The sequence below is a fragment of the Varroa jacobsoni genome, unplaced genomic scaffold, assembly GCF_002532875.2.
Source record: "Varroa jacobsoni isolate VJ856 unplaced genomic scaffold, vjacob_1.0 scaffold_30, whole genome shotgun sequence".
NCBI lineage: Eukaryota > Metazoa > Arthropoda > Arachnida > Mesostigmata > Varroidae > Varroa > Varroa jacobsoni.
This window is the reverse complement of record NW_019212932.1, coordinates 39667-56265: the sequence shown is the minus strand read 5'-3', so window position 1 is coordinate 56265 and position 16599 is coordinate 39667. Positions and strand designations below refer to the sequence as shown.

The 16599-nt window shown below is 39.9% G+C and overlaps 1 protein-coding gene and 1 long non-coding RNA gene across 3 annotated transcripts in view; one reads left to right on the top strand and one right to left on the bottom strand.

Annotated features, from left to right (window-relative positions):
- The window catches only part of LOC111259045 (uncharacterized), a 46062-nt gene that overhangs the window by 10380 nt on the left and 19083 nt on the right, over positions 1-16599 (bottom strand). The window lies entirely within an intron of this gene.
- Positions 1-16599, top strand: part of LOC111259017 (uncharacterized) — a 32582-nt gene that overhangs the window by 12635 nt on the left and 3348 nt on the right. Inside the window, exons 4-5 of the mRNA XM_022830689.2 lie at positions 1026-1059; positions 5685-5804. Of these exons, the coding sequence (XP_022686424.1) occupies positions 1026-1059; positions 5685-5804 (154 nt within the window). The remainder of the gene's footprint in view (positions 1-1025; positions 1060-5684; positions 5805-16599) is intronic.

The following is a 16599-nucleotide window of genomic DNA, read 5'->3' as shown; positions in this document are numbered from 1 at the left end:
TATTTACTTTTGTGTGAAAACGTTTCTAACATTTTTTTTGACCGTAGGCGTTGTCTAACGAGAAACGTAACTCGATGATGAGAAGAAGGTCTCACAGTTTTTAACAACGACTAGCCATTTTTGAAACATAAACGTAAAACGTGATTCGTTCTTTCAGGTGTAGACTATAGATACAGCATTAGATGTTCGAAACAAGCTGATTTCTGCTATTTTCTGCTATGGAACTGCCCAACAAACCGATAGAATGATTCAGACTTAATTGGACCAACGTGATGGAAGCCTATTACGAAACGACAGACTAGATGACTTCTCTAACAGCTTCAGATTAGGAACTCGGCTTCAAAGCAGTTTAAAGATGTTAAAATTTTCTTTAGTATAAAACTGAAAACAAAAGAATAGCGTACTTTGTGTTTCAGATATTATATTTGTATGGTGCTGCTCAATAGGCACTGGTTCGAATGAGTGCAAGCACATAGTCCTGATACTATACATATAATCGAAAAGACCAATCTTTCTGCTGCAATTTGTTGGGCTTTCGGTAGTTGTGCCTCATCGTTCCGCAATAGACTTCCTTCCTGTTAAAGAAATCACTCACAGTCGAGGCTGTGCTGCCTGTAGATCCGAACAATTGTAATCCAATCGAGCAAAGGCAGGCCTGTAGTGGCAGAACAGAAACATCTTCATCCGAAATCTGTTAGAGTTCTGCTAGTTCTGTCATAAACGTATGCATGTTTTCTCATTTTCGCAAGGCAAGCAAACAATTCGTGATAGAAGTTCGATTGAATTCTGATGATTCTCAAGGTGATTAGGCCGAATTTTCGCACAGCAGAGCCTTCTAATGTATAGTTAGCTATTTTTTGCGGTCGTCCAGGACTCGGCTTTCGGCTTAGCTAGAGGTATCGAATATTTATGCGAAAAGACCTTTATCAGTTAAAACGCATAGTTCGTCTAGAAAATTAGCATAAGCAGAGGCGTCTGTTAATGGCAATCTTTCGTCATTTTAATTCGGTGCTTATGTCTTCCAGAGATGCCTGACCACGTGGGACCTTACGTCATTGGGTGAGTTTCCCTCAAACGCTAAGCATTTCTATGGAGCACTTTCTCTAAATTATCTAATAAGACTTTCACAAGTCAATGTCGATTGCTGAAACAAAACGAAATGCAATATGCTATTATTCCAACATGGATGAGATGTGAGAGCTCTGGCCTCAGACAATGTCTAGCTTTTCGGCATCTACGGTTCGTTGTGCCATTGTAACACGCATAGTAAACTCTGGTTTTGTGACAAACTATACCAGTAGCAGATTTTGGTGGCAGATAATACAACATAAATGCGAATATTTTATCTAGGGAACTTCTCTAAGTAGGGAACAATGTTTTCCCATGAACGCCCCTAGCGAAATTGAACATTGCCACTGAACCGTTTTTAACTTTTCAACTATATCTGTAAATTGTACTTGTTTATTACAGTAACATCGTGCGACTTGAGTGAATTAACACGGGGTGTTTAAAAAGTTGTTCTAACGATGACCCAAAGGCTGAATGGCTTTGTCGATTATCTCTGTTTTATACCATGTGATCAAGACGAATGCATGTGTGGGGCAACAGGTGGGCATAAAATAGGGACTTTTACACTGATTCCTTGTCGAATCATCATCAAGTAAATTCCAGTAAAAGTAGCGTTTTTTTTTTTTGAAGACAAACAGCGGTTCAGATTTGGCGAATTTTACGTTTCGCGACCATTACCACTACGCTACTGCAGCTGAAAAACGGCCAATTTAACGTCTGTCAGTTGTTAGGCGCAGTAATGGCTATAGCTGTCGTCGACTTGTATCGGCCAATAAGCACTACGCGGATAGAAAAGAAAGTAATTTAACTGGAAAGTCATTGCTTTCTAAGTCGTCTCCTGATAGGTTTTCACACTTCGAAGTGTCCCGGCAAAGACCGGACAAAGACTTCAATTGTCTTTAGCAAGCTTGCTAAAAGGGTGCACAACTCTAAACGAACAGTATTTTAATACTGGTCTCAAATAGCAACGCTTGGCTAATCAAATGCTTTAGGGCGAAAAAAAAAGCTGGATAGTAATAGATAAATAAAATGGGTATAAACCCAGTACCCGATACGGTGGACGATACGAACTTAATGTTCGGGTGCTATTGCAGCTAGAGAATACTAGCTGAAGTTCTACGCTACGGTAGAGAATACCGGTCCCCGTAGGCACAAATGTTACATTAATTTCTGTAAGAAAAGGAAAAAAGGGCAATCTCTAATTGCTATCCGTTATTTCATTGTTAAGGGATAGCTATCAAAGCGACACAGCCCTGCCGACAATATAATACATATACGCTGTGGAAAAAATACCTCTGTTCGGTGCTACGTAAAAGATATGCACACCGGTTTACCAATAGGATAAAAATATGATCCGCAGATTTTCGGGTTTATAACGACAACAACAACAACACATGCTGCATAATGCTGGCACGATATGATGTGCTTGCTCTATGATAACTAAAACCCTGCATAACATAAACAGACAATACATATCGAATGAATTGGATAGCAAGTATGATATAATTTAGACTCGAGGTCTATCTATCTTGGCGTTATCACACATGGCGCCGGATTAACGACGACTTACCACTCTCGTATAATACGGTTATTGTCATAGGTAAGTTTACGTCTCGTTTGTTAGCGTTGACCTAATCCCTCAGCATAAATCTAACAAGCAAATTAGTATGACGTTCATGGCTGGGAAACTTCGTCTTGAGCAGAAGGTCATTGCGAGTCAGAAAATGATAGATAACTAGAGATGAGCTGTCAGTTCGGCTGGAACCTTCGAGCGTGAGCAGATTGATTGATATGTACCGTATTAGTGAGATTTCACAGCAGAACAACTTGCCAAGTAAGAGTTTTAATAATAATACTTAATAAAAAAAATTTTTCCCTGAACCGTGAGGCTACCACACAGTGGAGGAACAAACTTAATTTTGTCAGGTGACGTTTAAGATTAGATTACAACAAACCTAATTGTATCTAGAATTGTAGAAATAATAGGATAATTAGTGCGCGTAACGTTTTTTTATTAAGGTACAGAACCTTAGTAACGGGTCGTTCTATTTATAGTCAGCTCTAGTATCACTCTATATAGGGATACTTTTACTCTTTCGTGATAATTCCAATATCGGAGACAGTTTGTAACAACTGTATACGACTTTGTTGCTGATACAAAAATGAACACGTATTTAGCACATATACGTACCAATGTGCCACGGTCTACACACAGTAAATGTCTACGTACTTTGTAGATTTGAGGTTACATCTCACTACCACAGAGCTGAGTGTTCCTCTTTTTCGCTTACCCTAATTCAGTGATATTGGGAAAGCTTAAGAAACAGTGCTTACCTACCGTATAGCGGAAGGAGCTCCATTGAGTTCTCATATTGTATACGATGTTAACCTTACCTGAATAGCGATCATTGGAAGGTGAAGTCTGATGAATCGTAGGCCATTGCAGGCCACTAAACGTGGCAAGTATGACTATGCGCTACCTGCTTACGTCCATATATTTAGGTCAGCTTAGTCTTACCATATGGGGCCTGTCAGGCTTTTGTCAACCGGAGCAATCGCGGTTATCGAACAGATATGCCCCCGTAATGCTGAAGCATTCAACAGATTATTTTCACGCAAAAAACGTGACTTCAATTGCACTTCGACATGCTGTAACACAGCGAAGATGCGACGTAAAAATGTAATCTAACTTAACGCCGATTTTATGGCCTCGTCCTTATTGATTCTGACACGCGTTGTATACAACATTGCATTAGCTGCCGGTAATGCCGGTGATAATGGACTGCTCAGGTCATCATGGCGTTGCCAACGGCCTATAGGGGTATCCATCAACGTAGATTTACGATGCCTCTGACTATTCAGGTGTACTAGAGGTTCATTTGCATTGGTCAACGACAATATCTGGTTGAAACCAAGCTATCCTAATGTGAACCGTACGCGGTCTCAGAGGAAAAGCCACAATTAGTTTGACCGGTCATTGTAGCTCAAATTGATAACGTAATTTAAAAAATAGCAATTCATCCCATGTATTCGTCGTAAGAATATGCATGATTTACTCAAGTCTGCTGGGAATGTTGTGTCTCGGGTATGATCTGTGCTCGGCTACTTCTTCCTCATCTTTAACTCCAACATCAGCCGAATCTTCCGAAAAAAACGCTTCTTTGAAAAATAGCTATTTTTTTTTTTTTATCACCGGTCTTTACGCTGTTCCCGCTGTTACGCCAGACACTGAACCTCTGACTCCTTATGCATGCAACCCCATTTGGCGTAATGTAAGCATAAGGCACATTTGGAGTATTGAACAACGTTTTGTGGCTGCTGGCCTATTTGCCCACATATCTGAACATTACAGTATTTCATTTCATATATAGGATCATAGACTTTACACATACATAGGTGTTCATTAACAATCAATGATCTGACTTTTTTGCTAAAGGCTTTTAATGGCCATGAATATATAGAAATTCGTATATCGAACGCTTGTGATATTATACATCAGTTCAACGATACATGCGGTATACATAAGCTATGATAAAGGCACTTAGGAACTTGACGGATGCATGTCATACTGAAAGAAGGCCCGTGGTCGAGTCCGGCCAGTCTGTGTCGATGGATGTCTGAACGCGCCTGTATACTGAGTAAGTTCATTTGCAATAAATGCACAGATGAACATTGTTTCTAATTATAATTTTCTGCTATCCAGTGCACAGGCTACGGGTTTCCACTAGGCAACAAGCTAGACGATGAGAAAACGCTAACTACATCGAAGAACAACATCCGATTATCAGAATATATAGTAGGGAAAGTATATAGGAATTAGGTAACCACATGAAACAACCGCTCTTCATTGAGATAGGCGTGCAGATTACATAGAAATCGTCGAAAGACTTTGTTACCCGTGTGCAATGGAGAGGGTTCGCCAGCGCTTCATCGCGTAATATTCACGGCACGACAAGGTAGTAATAAATCCAAAAAAGATCGCGCCATTGTGTCGTATTTTGTGATCTTCCACTAAGTTTACTATCCATAAACCCCTTCAAAATGCCGAGTTGCAGACTGTTTAGGCTAAAACTAGCCCAGTTTGTTTCTAGCCCAAATAGATGCTTGTTTCTGTGTCATCATGTAGAAAACGACGGAAAGCCAGAGGACGAACACGTATTGGATAAATCGACCTTAACAAGCAACGCGCCATGTTCACAGGACGATATGTCAAACCATACCTATAATCGTTGCTAATGATAGATTTAAACATATGTCACAGTGCATAGGAATGAATTATATCACCATTCAGTAGCAATTTCTGGTTGGGTACCGTAATGACTTTCGTGGCCGGAGCACCGTCCGATTTGATAGAGCATGGTCACGCGTTCGGCAGCAAGTATCCCCGCAATGATATTTTCGCTTCAACTTATCTGAATATAGCTGCTAGAACTATCTATCTAACGATGGTTGTTTCATGTGTTCGATTATCCTGTTTTTTTTTTTACTTCATGATTATGACTGGCACGCTTCCTGTCGTCGGCGGCGGCCTCCTGCCCATTTTCCTGTTGTGTTCATCGCTTTCTTCCGCGCCTTGATTATCGGATCGATGCGAACGCCACTCGATGGGCGTATAGGCGTTGGGTCCTGTTGTGGTACGGGTATGTACCTCGTGACCGGCATGGTAGCTCGGAACCTAGCTGGTCCCGGCGTTATTTTCTCGTTTTGTTTTGCCGCGTTAGCGTCGCTGCTGTCCGGTAAGTAAAGTGTACAATAAAACGTAGGTACGAAAAAAATCTCTAACGAAATTTTTAAAACTCATATATTCTTCAGAAATGAATCTGTCGCAGTCAAAAATATGCTCTTCGACGTCCATTTCAAGAGATACTCACGAGTACGTGCATGCATTTATGTGGCTTATTTTATACATATGTATAGGATAAAAAAAAAAAAAAAACTGGCAAGGTGGAGAACGCTTTGCCGGAATGGTATCTAAATATACGCAGATTTTATGCTTTAATAGATACACATTCATTTGAACCATTCAAAGAACGTGTAAATAAATGCCAAACGTACTTTTTTTTTTACAGAATTGATTGATTTTGTTCAGTTAACTTAACATTGAGTTCGAAGGTACACTGCGTAACTGCGGTTTATCAATTCCGGTAACGAACCTTATGATAGGAACAACTTAGGTGTAGGGCGCTAGAATGAAAAAGGAAGCAACAGGGGCGCAGGTAGCTGGCAAAACGTTTAGCATTGGCACAATATGCACTACTGCTGCCACCACCGCTGTCAACAATGACATGAGAAACATGGACAGCACCTTAAATAGACATTTCAGCAAGGTCTCCAAATAAATGTTTATTAAGCCGAATATATGTTGCACTAAAATGCGTCATTTAATACCTGTCTTAAATTTTTACCTAGCCTAAACGCAGGATACAGAAATTTTCTCAGGATGGATCTTCACTATTTGTGTATTTCCAAAAGCAGTTCATTCTATGCAGGACACTGTTGAAAACGTACATAGAATGAATCAAGTAATGCTATATTATAGCGTTTATTGCGATGTGTTAGGCTTGCAAGGCCTGTTCTATGATGAATAATCTTTATTAAATTGACTACCTCGTGTAAAATGTGCATTAATACCCACCGTTGGATACTTAAGAAGAATTTTAATCTTTTCCTCGCGTTAATCGAATCACACAAACGAAACCTTCACAGATTTCTCTTCGCTCCTCTAGAGTGGTTGTTTGCGATGAAGACAATTAGCCTGATGCCTCAACAAACATTTTTATGCTTATTTTCAATTCTGGCGCCGTGCCGTCTGCTTTGATTGAATCAAGGCTAATGGTTGGCTCCAAATGAGATTAGTAGTAATACCGCTATGATAAGGTAATGCACTTTAAATATGTCTTAATCTCATTTACACGTTCGAAAAATAATTAACCAGTTGTTTCAATGACCGGACCATTAGGTTCGCTAGGGTGGTCGTTGTTCCGGAAAGTGGTAACCTAAAGCGACCTCGACAATTCATTGTCATTGCTCGAGGTTGGAGAAAACGAGCACAGGTTAGATTGATACGTAACGCAGCATTAAAAATTCGACCTTTAGCGGCTCAGCTAAAGGAGCGATGCTAAAGCATAATTTCGAAAAACTGCTCATTTGAAAATGATTGTTAGCTACGAAAACAGCTTAAAAAAAATTTCTTAATATGAAAATTATCTAAGTAAAGACAGAATGAAGACATTAATTCTAACTTAGCAGCTTATAATTTATAGAACACAGAAATACACAGACCGATCCTTACAGAAATCAGTTGATACACCGTATTGATTGAAATAGTCGGCCGATGTTCATTTTTTGGTTATTATGAGAATAAAATAGGGAGGTAAGAATAAGAGGTAAAAAAAAAAAGGGATATAGATAGTTACGAATGAGACTAAAGTGGGATCCCTACATCGCTTGATGTTGTGCACTCAAAATCGGTCCCTACGCAGACTAAAATCAATATAAAGGAGATAGTCAAAACTGTCGGTGGATATCACAGAAGAAGCCCTTATGGACGGTAGATATCTTATGGGTAGTGTATCCAGAGCCTAAAGCCAGGATGGTAATAAATGCGTCATGGTCGCGTCGGATTGCGTCATCGCCAAACCATGTTTCGATTCAGTCGGCTAGCTACTGTATTATAGTAGTACGCTCGCTATGAGGCAGTGTCGTAGGTAGCGAGCCTTAGTCCTGTGGACCCTGTTGATATAGCAGATGGAAGAGTACAGCGATTCCTTACAGTTAGGCACATAAAATACGACCTATACAGTTTTTTTATTACCAAAAAAATGAAGCTTGCAAGCAACTCATACCTATGCAATTGATATATGCGCAATTCTGTGCTGGTTCCACACGTAAACCCAAACAGAATATTTAAAACGTTCAACGAAACTGTTGACTTTGGACAGCCGTATATGGCCTGCTCACGTTTAGCGGGGTCTAAATATTTATGCCGCATAATAATACTAAACAATATATCGTAACATTTAATAGAAAGCGATGCAATTTCTCGTGTTTCGACCATCCGTACGTTTCATGTCATTTTAACATTCCACGTCCCTTCTACGATATTCCTTCTTATTATGTTTCGGAAGGCAGCTATTACCGATGCCAGAGTCGATCTTCTTTGCTACATTGCCGGAGGGAAAAGAGCTCCCGTGGGGAAAGCGTTGACGAGCATGAAAGAAAAAGACGGCACTATCCGAGTAAACTAAAATTTAAACCGTTCCCAAAAAAAGCATTTCCTTGAGTGCATCACCAGGTGCCGCCTTCGCTAAGCGTCGAAAACCCTCACGCACCCAAGCGTCGCTAACCTTATTAGAAGCGCGACTGCACTAGACCAGTCACGCAGACGTCGTCCCACGCTGACTTTCTAGAAACGATATCCTGCCCCCTCCGCCCCGCCCCAACAACGACAAGTAAACAACAATTCTGCGCCCTTCTTGTAGCAGCCGTAATAAACTACAAACGTGTGGCTATTTAAACCGCTAGGGTATGCGTTATAGATTGGTACAGGAAAGGTAGATCTTTTAAGATCACCAGCTCGGAGATAGCTGAACTTGATGTAACCTTTTGGCACTGTGAGAGGTTTCACTTCGTAACAATCACGATCAAAGTTATCATTCACCAACAGGCTGAATTTCTAGGCACTTGACATAGGCGGTAATTCGAACGAATGCGTGTTGGATCCTCTCTTTCTCCGTTGATCGGTCACATTTGTCACTAGATTGACATCTATAGTATTTGCTAGTTTCTGAATCCTTCAGATCTGAAATTCTATCTACGGACAATATTCTGTCACGATGCTGGTGTCGACGCATGTCTTACCCCGAAAGGCACAGTTTGTGTCTCAAATCTCTCTCGAATTTCAGCGCCATACTCTGGATAGGCGACGCTTCCAAAAGAAGGCCGGACTTGCAATTAAACAAACTAATTAATGTAATTATATAGAAAATGGAACGAGCTATAACAATTGATGGCGCTGTTAACGCTACGTCGCGCTGGTGAATCACTCTACGGTGTGCACGGACGCCGGAAAATCGCACGTGATACTTGCATACAATAGCATATCGTAGTATAATAGAAAAAATAGTACAGTGCATAGACCATAACTGTGAAAATCATCCAATTCAGCTTTGTGATTCGTGTCGAAATAATAGTGGTAACAATACAAAGGTTGTTGTTTGTAACGAGGGCGAAGCCAGTGTATTGCCCTTCATTTTAATACCGCTTCAGTGCCGAACCGCTCCCTTGTATTGTTTTTATCTACGTTCCTTCCACTTTTGATGAGTACACTTCAGCCTTCATATTTTTTTCTATCAAAAATCTTAGCGGATCCTAACAGCATCCTTTGTTCCTCACAAATAATCAGCTTTAGTTAGTAACACCGCTCGCAGATAAAACCATTGAATAAAAGAAAAATCAAAAACATTTTTTGCCACACATTTCGATTGCTATGGCCGAAACAGTTCTACAGACCTGGACTGACGGATTAGCATACCATTTGAGCAACCCACCGGGTCCGTTCCTAGCTCAGATCCACGGTGTCGGCTAGACATACAGAAATGTATTTATGAAATCTATTTTTTATTGGACCAGAACGTCGAGTCTATATACGCTTTTAGCAAGTTATCAGTGATACGTGTTTATCGTAGCTGAGATGTTAGGCAAGTGCGATTCCTCGTTCAAGCAGGCCGATGATCAACACTCTGATAGGGCAAACATTGCTTCAGCATAATCGGACGCGGTAAACATAGCCAATACGGCAAGCTTGGCGTTTGCACACTGAATAGTTAAGACGATATCACCTCGCCTAGGTGATGTGGCCTGCCTGAGATAGTGGTACTTTGAACAATAAAAAAGTTTATAGAAACTAACGAGAACCGCTTGGATAATGCACAAGTTCGACCTGGATTATGTGGACTATAAAAGTAGCCATAGAAGCTTTAATTGTTACTCATTTCTGTGGCGCATATGTACATGCAAAGCTGAGCGATGCCGATGATACACGATGGCTATTTATTAAACTATTAATTAAATATACCCAAAGACAAACAATATTATGCTTCTTTGATACTTAATTTAGCGATGAGTCCAAAAAATACGTTGCCTGACCCGTTATCACTAGTTATCGCTGCGAAAATCTGCTCGCTCTGAAGCCGTAAAAGGACGACCAATGACTTCGGGTATTATGCAATTTCCTTGATATTTATATTAGAATTGAACATTCGGCTAAGCTCGATAAGTACAACGACTCACCAATAACTCTAAACAGACGCTTTTGCTATACGAACAATCGAAAACAACAAGTAGAATTTTTACCACAAATTATATAGGTTAATAGTGATACCAATAACATTGATACCGAGCAACGAGATAGCCTCGTACTAGCCGCAACGTGTGGAAACACCTTCAATATCGATACCGTCCCCAGTAGGACCATATTGATAGAAGAAAGGAACCCATTCGCTTGCCGCCGCGACGAAAGTTGGCCATATCTCTCGCTTTCGAAAGGTCATTTGAACGACGTTAACAGCTAGGCGTAGATAACAATGACGTTTGATACTGGAAGGCATAGAAAATATGCCTTTAGTAGAAGCTCTTCGCTTGCCCCTTTCGTATGTCAATAGTAGGTTAGACCAATAACATATAGAATAGACATTATACCATCTATACCATATGTTATACCAGAAAACATAGTTGTTTTTTGCCTTGGAACTATGTACATGGCCATTGTACCTTATATCTATAATCTAACGCAACATTACGCAAACGGTAGTTTCATGACCTAAGCCAGACAATAGGAAAAGTTATTTGTAAGTGCAACTCACTATAGCAATTGAAAAACATTTTAAGGCTTAAAAAAATCATCTTTGGGAGGCCAGCTTTTTTTGCTACTTTTTGTAAATCTAATTTTTTTCGCTTGCATCTTGCAGCTGAATCTATCTTAAATAAAGGAAAAACCGTCGGACAAAAGGCCTTTTCGAGGCCAGATAAATGCAAGTCGAATAACTGTCATATACCATCACACATCTCAACTGAGCCGGTAACCAAAAAAAAAAAGCCACGTAGACGAATAACAGATACGTACCTGTTGAGTCACTGCACGCGACTTCATTCAGAGAACGAAGGCCGTCCAACCATGGCACTTGCGATACATTCCCCTACACAAAACAGCGTACTGATATAACGAGAACGTTTTACCAACCTTACAATAGTAGACCAACTTACAATAGTAACTATTAAGTTGAAGGGATCCAGACACGCAACTAAATGTGACCGTAACCGATAACTCACTATACGTACTGAGCTATGATGAGTGTGGTCTGGTAACAAGAAGAACTACGATATGCTACAAACAGCACGATACGCTAGCGTGAATGTAAACGATTTCCATGGATGGGCAACGATCAGCCAGAAAACTTGGTATGTACGTATGTTTGCAGTTCTTTTGTTTCGTATCCATCTATGGTTAGAAGCACGTACACCTTTTATGCTATGTGGGACATGTTTCAATTACAATCGTCGTTTTCGAACAGTCAGAAATTAAGTTGACGACGCATTAATATCCAGTTCACTAAAATGAATTTTGTCCCCTGAACAGGCGAATTTTTAAGGCCTAGTGAAACTTGTCTCCAGAAATCCTGATAACTTCATTGGTTTTCCGCGCAAACTTCAAGCCGTAAATGCAGATGTCTTGCCTCTTAGAGCCGATTTGAAGCAGTTGCATTTAGCATTCACGTTGACCGTATTTCGTTGAACACCGATGCCTTTGTAAAAATAACAGACGAACTCAACATGTTCCACCTTCACAATTGCCTCGTTCCACGGATTCGAGTAACGAGGATATGGAGACAGGCATTGAAAGCGTTTCGCTATTAGATCGAAGCGCTTACCTGTAAAGTGCATATGCTAACACAGAAAGCAGAGAACCCGCCCCATTTTGTCAACTAGATTGCAACACTATAGGAATTGACGAGGTTTCGTATTTTTTTCGAGTTTTGTTGCGAAGAGACAGTAGCAATGGAGCAGAAGCATCTCGTATTGAAACACATGAAAACCACGTAGCAAGTAAACTAAAAATTTACGCTCTTAGCAGTCGTGAAAAAGCATGGATCACCGCCGACACTAGCGGGTAACAAGTGTTTCGCTTGTCTCAGCTTGAAGAAAAATTTCAATATGTATGCTAAAAACCTTTAACACAAAAATAGCTTAAGGGTCGGAGGATACGCACCTTCAGTGTTCGGAAAATCACGTTCTGCTCGTTGCCATCATCACATGGCTCATAGACAATTTGAAGTTCTTCAGCGAGTCGATGTGAGCAGATGGGATGGTGGTTATGGGTTATAAGGCCCGACCATCGAAGTAAAATATCGTTGACTCCTATTCTAAAGAACGATGACTGCATCTACCTGGCAACTGTCGTTTTGATTCAACCCTGATAACATCCTCTAAATAAATCGCTATCGCCATGCTTTGTTTGGTCCTTAATCCCGCTTTTCTTGCAAACAAAAGCGCTCTTTACTCGTTCGAAGAATTTACAACCTAAACTTCGGCCTCTGTCATCTTCATTATTGAGACATGGGAGTATAATATTTTTTTTGAGGCTTTATGAAATTTATACTATTATGTCTTTGGCAAGCGGACGGACAATGCTGCCCCAAAGATAGCGGCCATATGCATCATATACAAAATGAATATAACCTATCGCCTTATTTCTAAATACTGCCTACCGGTCAACATTGCCTCGCATTTTTTAGCATAAGCATACATCGGTTATTTCTCTATTTTCATAAACCACCTAAATTTGTTTGCTGTTGATTAGAGTTCGCCAGACGTCACGGTAGCAACTGATCTTGTATATATTTTTATTTTTGTATTTGTACTTGTATAGAACTCTCGCAATCAGCTAACAAACCTATTCATTTTCAAGGAGGTTTGTGTTTATAGACAACAAATATTTGCTCAGTCCACTAACACTTGCGCATGAGCGTGCATCCTACACCTGTAGAATCTCATCATTAGACCTTTTGCTCCAAAAATGCAATCCATAAAATCTGCCGATGGAAAAAGTCTTCGCATAACCATAGAAACTAGCTAGATAGAAACTAGATTATTTCGAACTGTGACTCTGCTGGAGGGCAATAGCTCTTACCCCCTGGATATGTTTTCTTACTTAATGAACCTGTTCGTCTTATTTAGTTCCACTGCATCGGATACTCCGAATCGAACTATCACCCGTGGGGCAAAGCAGCCCAGCACTAACAAAACATCACAATCAAATCTTAACCTCGTTTATGAATCAACTTGAGTGTCGTTCAAAAAGAAATCTGAAATCTGAAGAACACACAATTGATATTATCAACACGTGAAGTTTTCTGTACTATGCAAACAAATGTCTGATGAATCATGGCAGAGCGGCTCTATTAGCGTGTGAGACGTAAGTGCCTGTGTATACTTCGCTAATGTATACGATAATACGAGGCTTACCTGCGCCTACATATACAAGCACATAAAACACGTACAGGGACGGCACGAACGAGCAGAAAACAAGCAAATAGCTATAGAAAAATACACAAACAGATCCTTTATAGCGAAAAGAAACAGCCAACATGTAGAGACAGCGTTTAAGGCTATATTTTTTTGAATTGTATGTAACCGTAACAGACTATAAAAAGAAATCGATGCGTCCGTTGACAATTGTTATACAGTATTGTATATATGTTATTATATATACGTATGTATGTTATTACTATATTCAAGGTTGGACACGCCAAACACTAATCGTCCATGTAAGAGCTATTATCAAAAAGGAAAGATACAGGAACTTGCTGCTTTCATTTGCTTATTTTATTTTACTTTCTCGCCCATATCGATCTACAACCTAGAACATAGAAACAAAAACACATCGTAGCTTCTAGCCGGAAAAACACGTTTTTACGTAGTTTTAATAACTTAATAACATGAGTTGCTCCGTGTGGTATAAGACGCTCAAGTTTATTATAGAGAAAATACCGACAATTTTGTAATATATAGAACCTTCAGAACGGAATCGTTTGGGTGGTCGAGCCTCAATTGTCACACCTGTGTGGATTAGACTCAGATGATTTGAATAAATAGCGCGAATATGTCCCCATAGAAATTAAAATAAGCCGATAATGATATACTCTGCAATTATAGGGTTATAGATGGGGGTGCACGAAGTTGGAATAGGCCATTTTGAAAAGCAGGATAATTCTACGCACATTAGCTGCTCAGATTCGCAGAGGTTTGAGGTACTTTTATAGTAGCACTTGTGGATTTTTACCTCAACAAATAAAATGGAGTAACAGAATTATTTAAGCCCAGTACATCGTTTGTGTTTTGATGTACAGAGGGAGCAACGATGGCTATGAAGCGCTCGGTACCCATATCTCGCTCGAGTGCAGAAGCGTGTATACGTTCTGTACAACCTAAATCTAACCAAAGGCACAGCCTGAACACCGTTAGGACAAACTAATTCTAATGTTCTTGCTGACCTCCTTCTTCTACGAACAGGCGAACGAAAAAGCGGGTCGTTCGTATATTCTCATACACAGTTTTTACATGTCTACCACCTCAGTTGGAACTGAGCTAAGCGTTGCTCTCCGTTCATCATCCTGTGGATTAGTTTACCACTGGATATTTCCAGAAGGCAAACAGCAGAAATGGAGGATCCCTAAAAAGAAAATCAAGGGTGAAATATCGTCGCTGACAGTGACTAAGCATACTAATTTTGATACGTACCCCATATTATCTGCGTCACCATTTTGCTGTGGTGCAAGCTTCCGTTTATCGCCGTTGCTGCTAAGAATAGCGTTGCCGTCATTTAGAGCCATTAGTAAAAGACATGCTAATTATAATGATCCTATATACACTTACGTGCATAAACGTTAGCATGCATATGTGTGGTGAGTTTAACGATTTTCACGGGTCTTTTTGCCCATAAGTATAGTTCAATTAGGTAAAACCATACTGAAACAATTACGTCTGTGGAAAATTTGATTTATACTAAATGATGCAAGAGGTTTTGCCATAGACTCGAATGTAATTTGAGGATAAAGTAACCAATTTTACACAGCGATATAAATAGTTATTTTTCTACAGGAAATTAGGCCTTTTTTTCTAGCTATACTTTTCTACGGTTTTAACAAAGAAATCAACAGACAGCGATTCTGCCGATTTCTAGTTCTCAGAACGGTAGGCAGAAGCTTGACCAACGAGCTCTTCGGCAATGCGTTAAACTACCTAGCTCTGAGTTTTACTTATTATACCGTCCTTATTGGATTTCTTCGATACCCATATGCTGTAAGAAAATGTTTGCCTTATGGGCTTATAGCGTGGCTGGCGATTCATCATCAGACTCATCACATGCGTACTATAAGCTTGTTGGAAAAATGCTAGAGAAGCTACATCTGTGGCATTGTAATTGAAGGCAGCGATAAACAATATTTTCAATTTATATGCACTTGTATGTACATGTACATTTGGGCGGTTCTATGCGAAAATACCCACGGTGCGCGTAAGTTCTTATACTGTATGGCTGTGTACTAAGGCGAAATGAAGTGGGACACGGATAACGTGATCTCATATTCACTCAGCATTCCTATCATGGGGTCATGGGCCAACAGGCAAGACTTTTCTGTCGTATTTACATGCACAACGTTTGAAATCTATCGAAGATAGTATAGATCAGAGCAAATAATGCTGTTCCTGTCAGCTAATCTTTGAATACAGACCTATTCGTATTGCATTAAAAAGTTTCTATCTTTCAAAGGCACCCCAACAAAGGTCGGTCCCAGCCAGCTGTGTATGTGCGTGTTTTTGTGTTTTGTCGATACAGTAGAAAAACAATGGCTACTTACCGCCAAGCAAAGATGGACATGTAAGTATATTAAACAACTCAGGTACACGTACGTAAGCTTATCCTCATATATATATATATATGTTGGTAGGAATTTACATTCGCATACTCTGAAACACCAGAACTTGTTTGGCGGACATCCTGAAATAAGAAATATAGTGGTCTCACGTAATATTCACAGGAGAAATGGTAGGACCGCTTTTACTTATGTTCCGACATAATAATGGCTGAAGCGAACCGACGGGTCCCAAGATGAGTTGGTGAACAGTACCAACGGCAGTCTTCATTATAGCCCACCCATGGTCGAAGGAAAAAATACACTGGAAAATGGTTCCATAGAGGCAAATAAGAAGAAACAAAACTAACTGAAAACTACAACCAATCTAGCAGAACATGAAACGAGACCCTTTAGAAACTTTACCAAAGTGAATGGCAATGAAAACATTAATTTAGTGAGTATCCTCAAATTTGTAAATCTCTTATTTACTTGAGCAAACAGCATCGTCAATAAAATCTAGGACAAGTTTTTTTAAATCTTTGCAACAGCCACAAGATATGACGAATGGTCAGAGTCGACTGTAGGAAGAACCAAGCTAGAACCAATTATTGATCATACT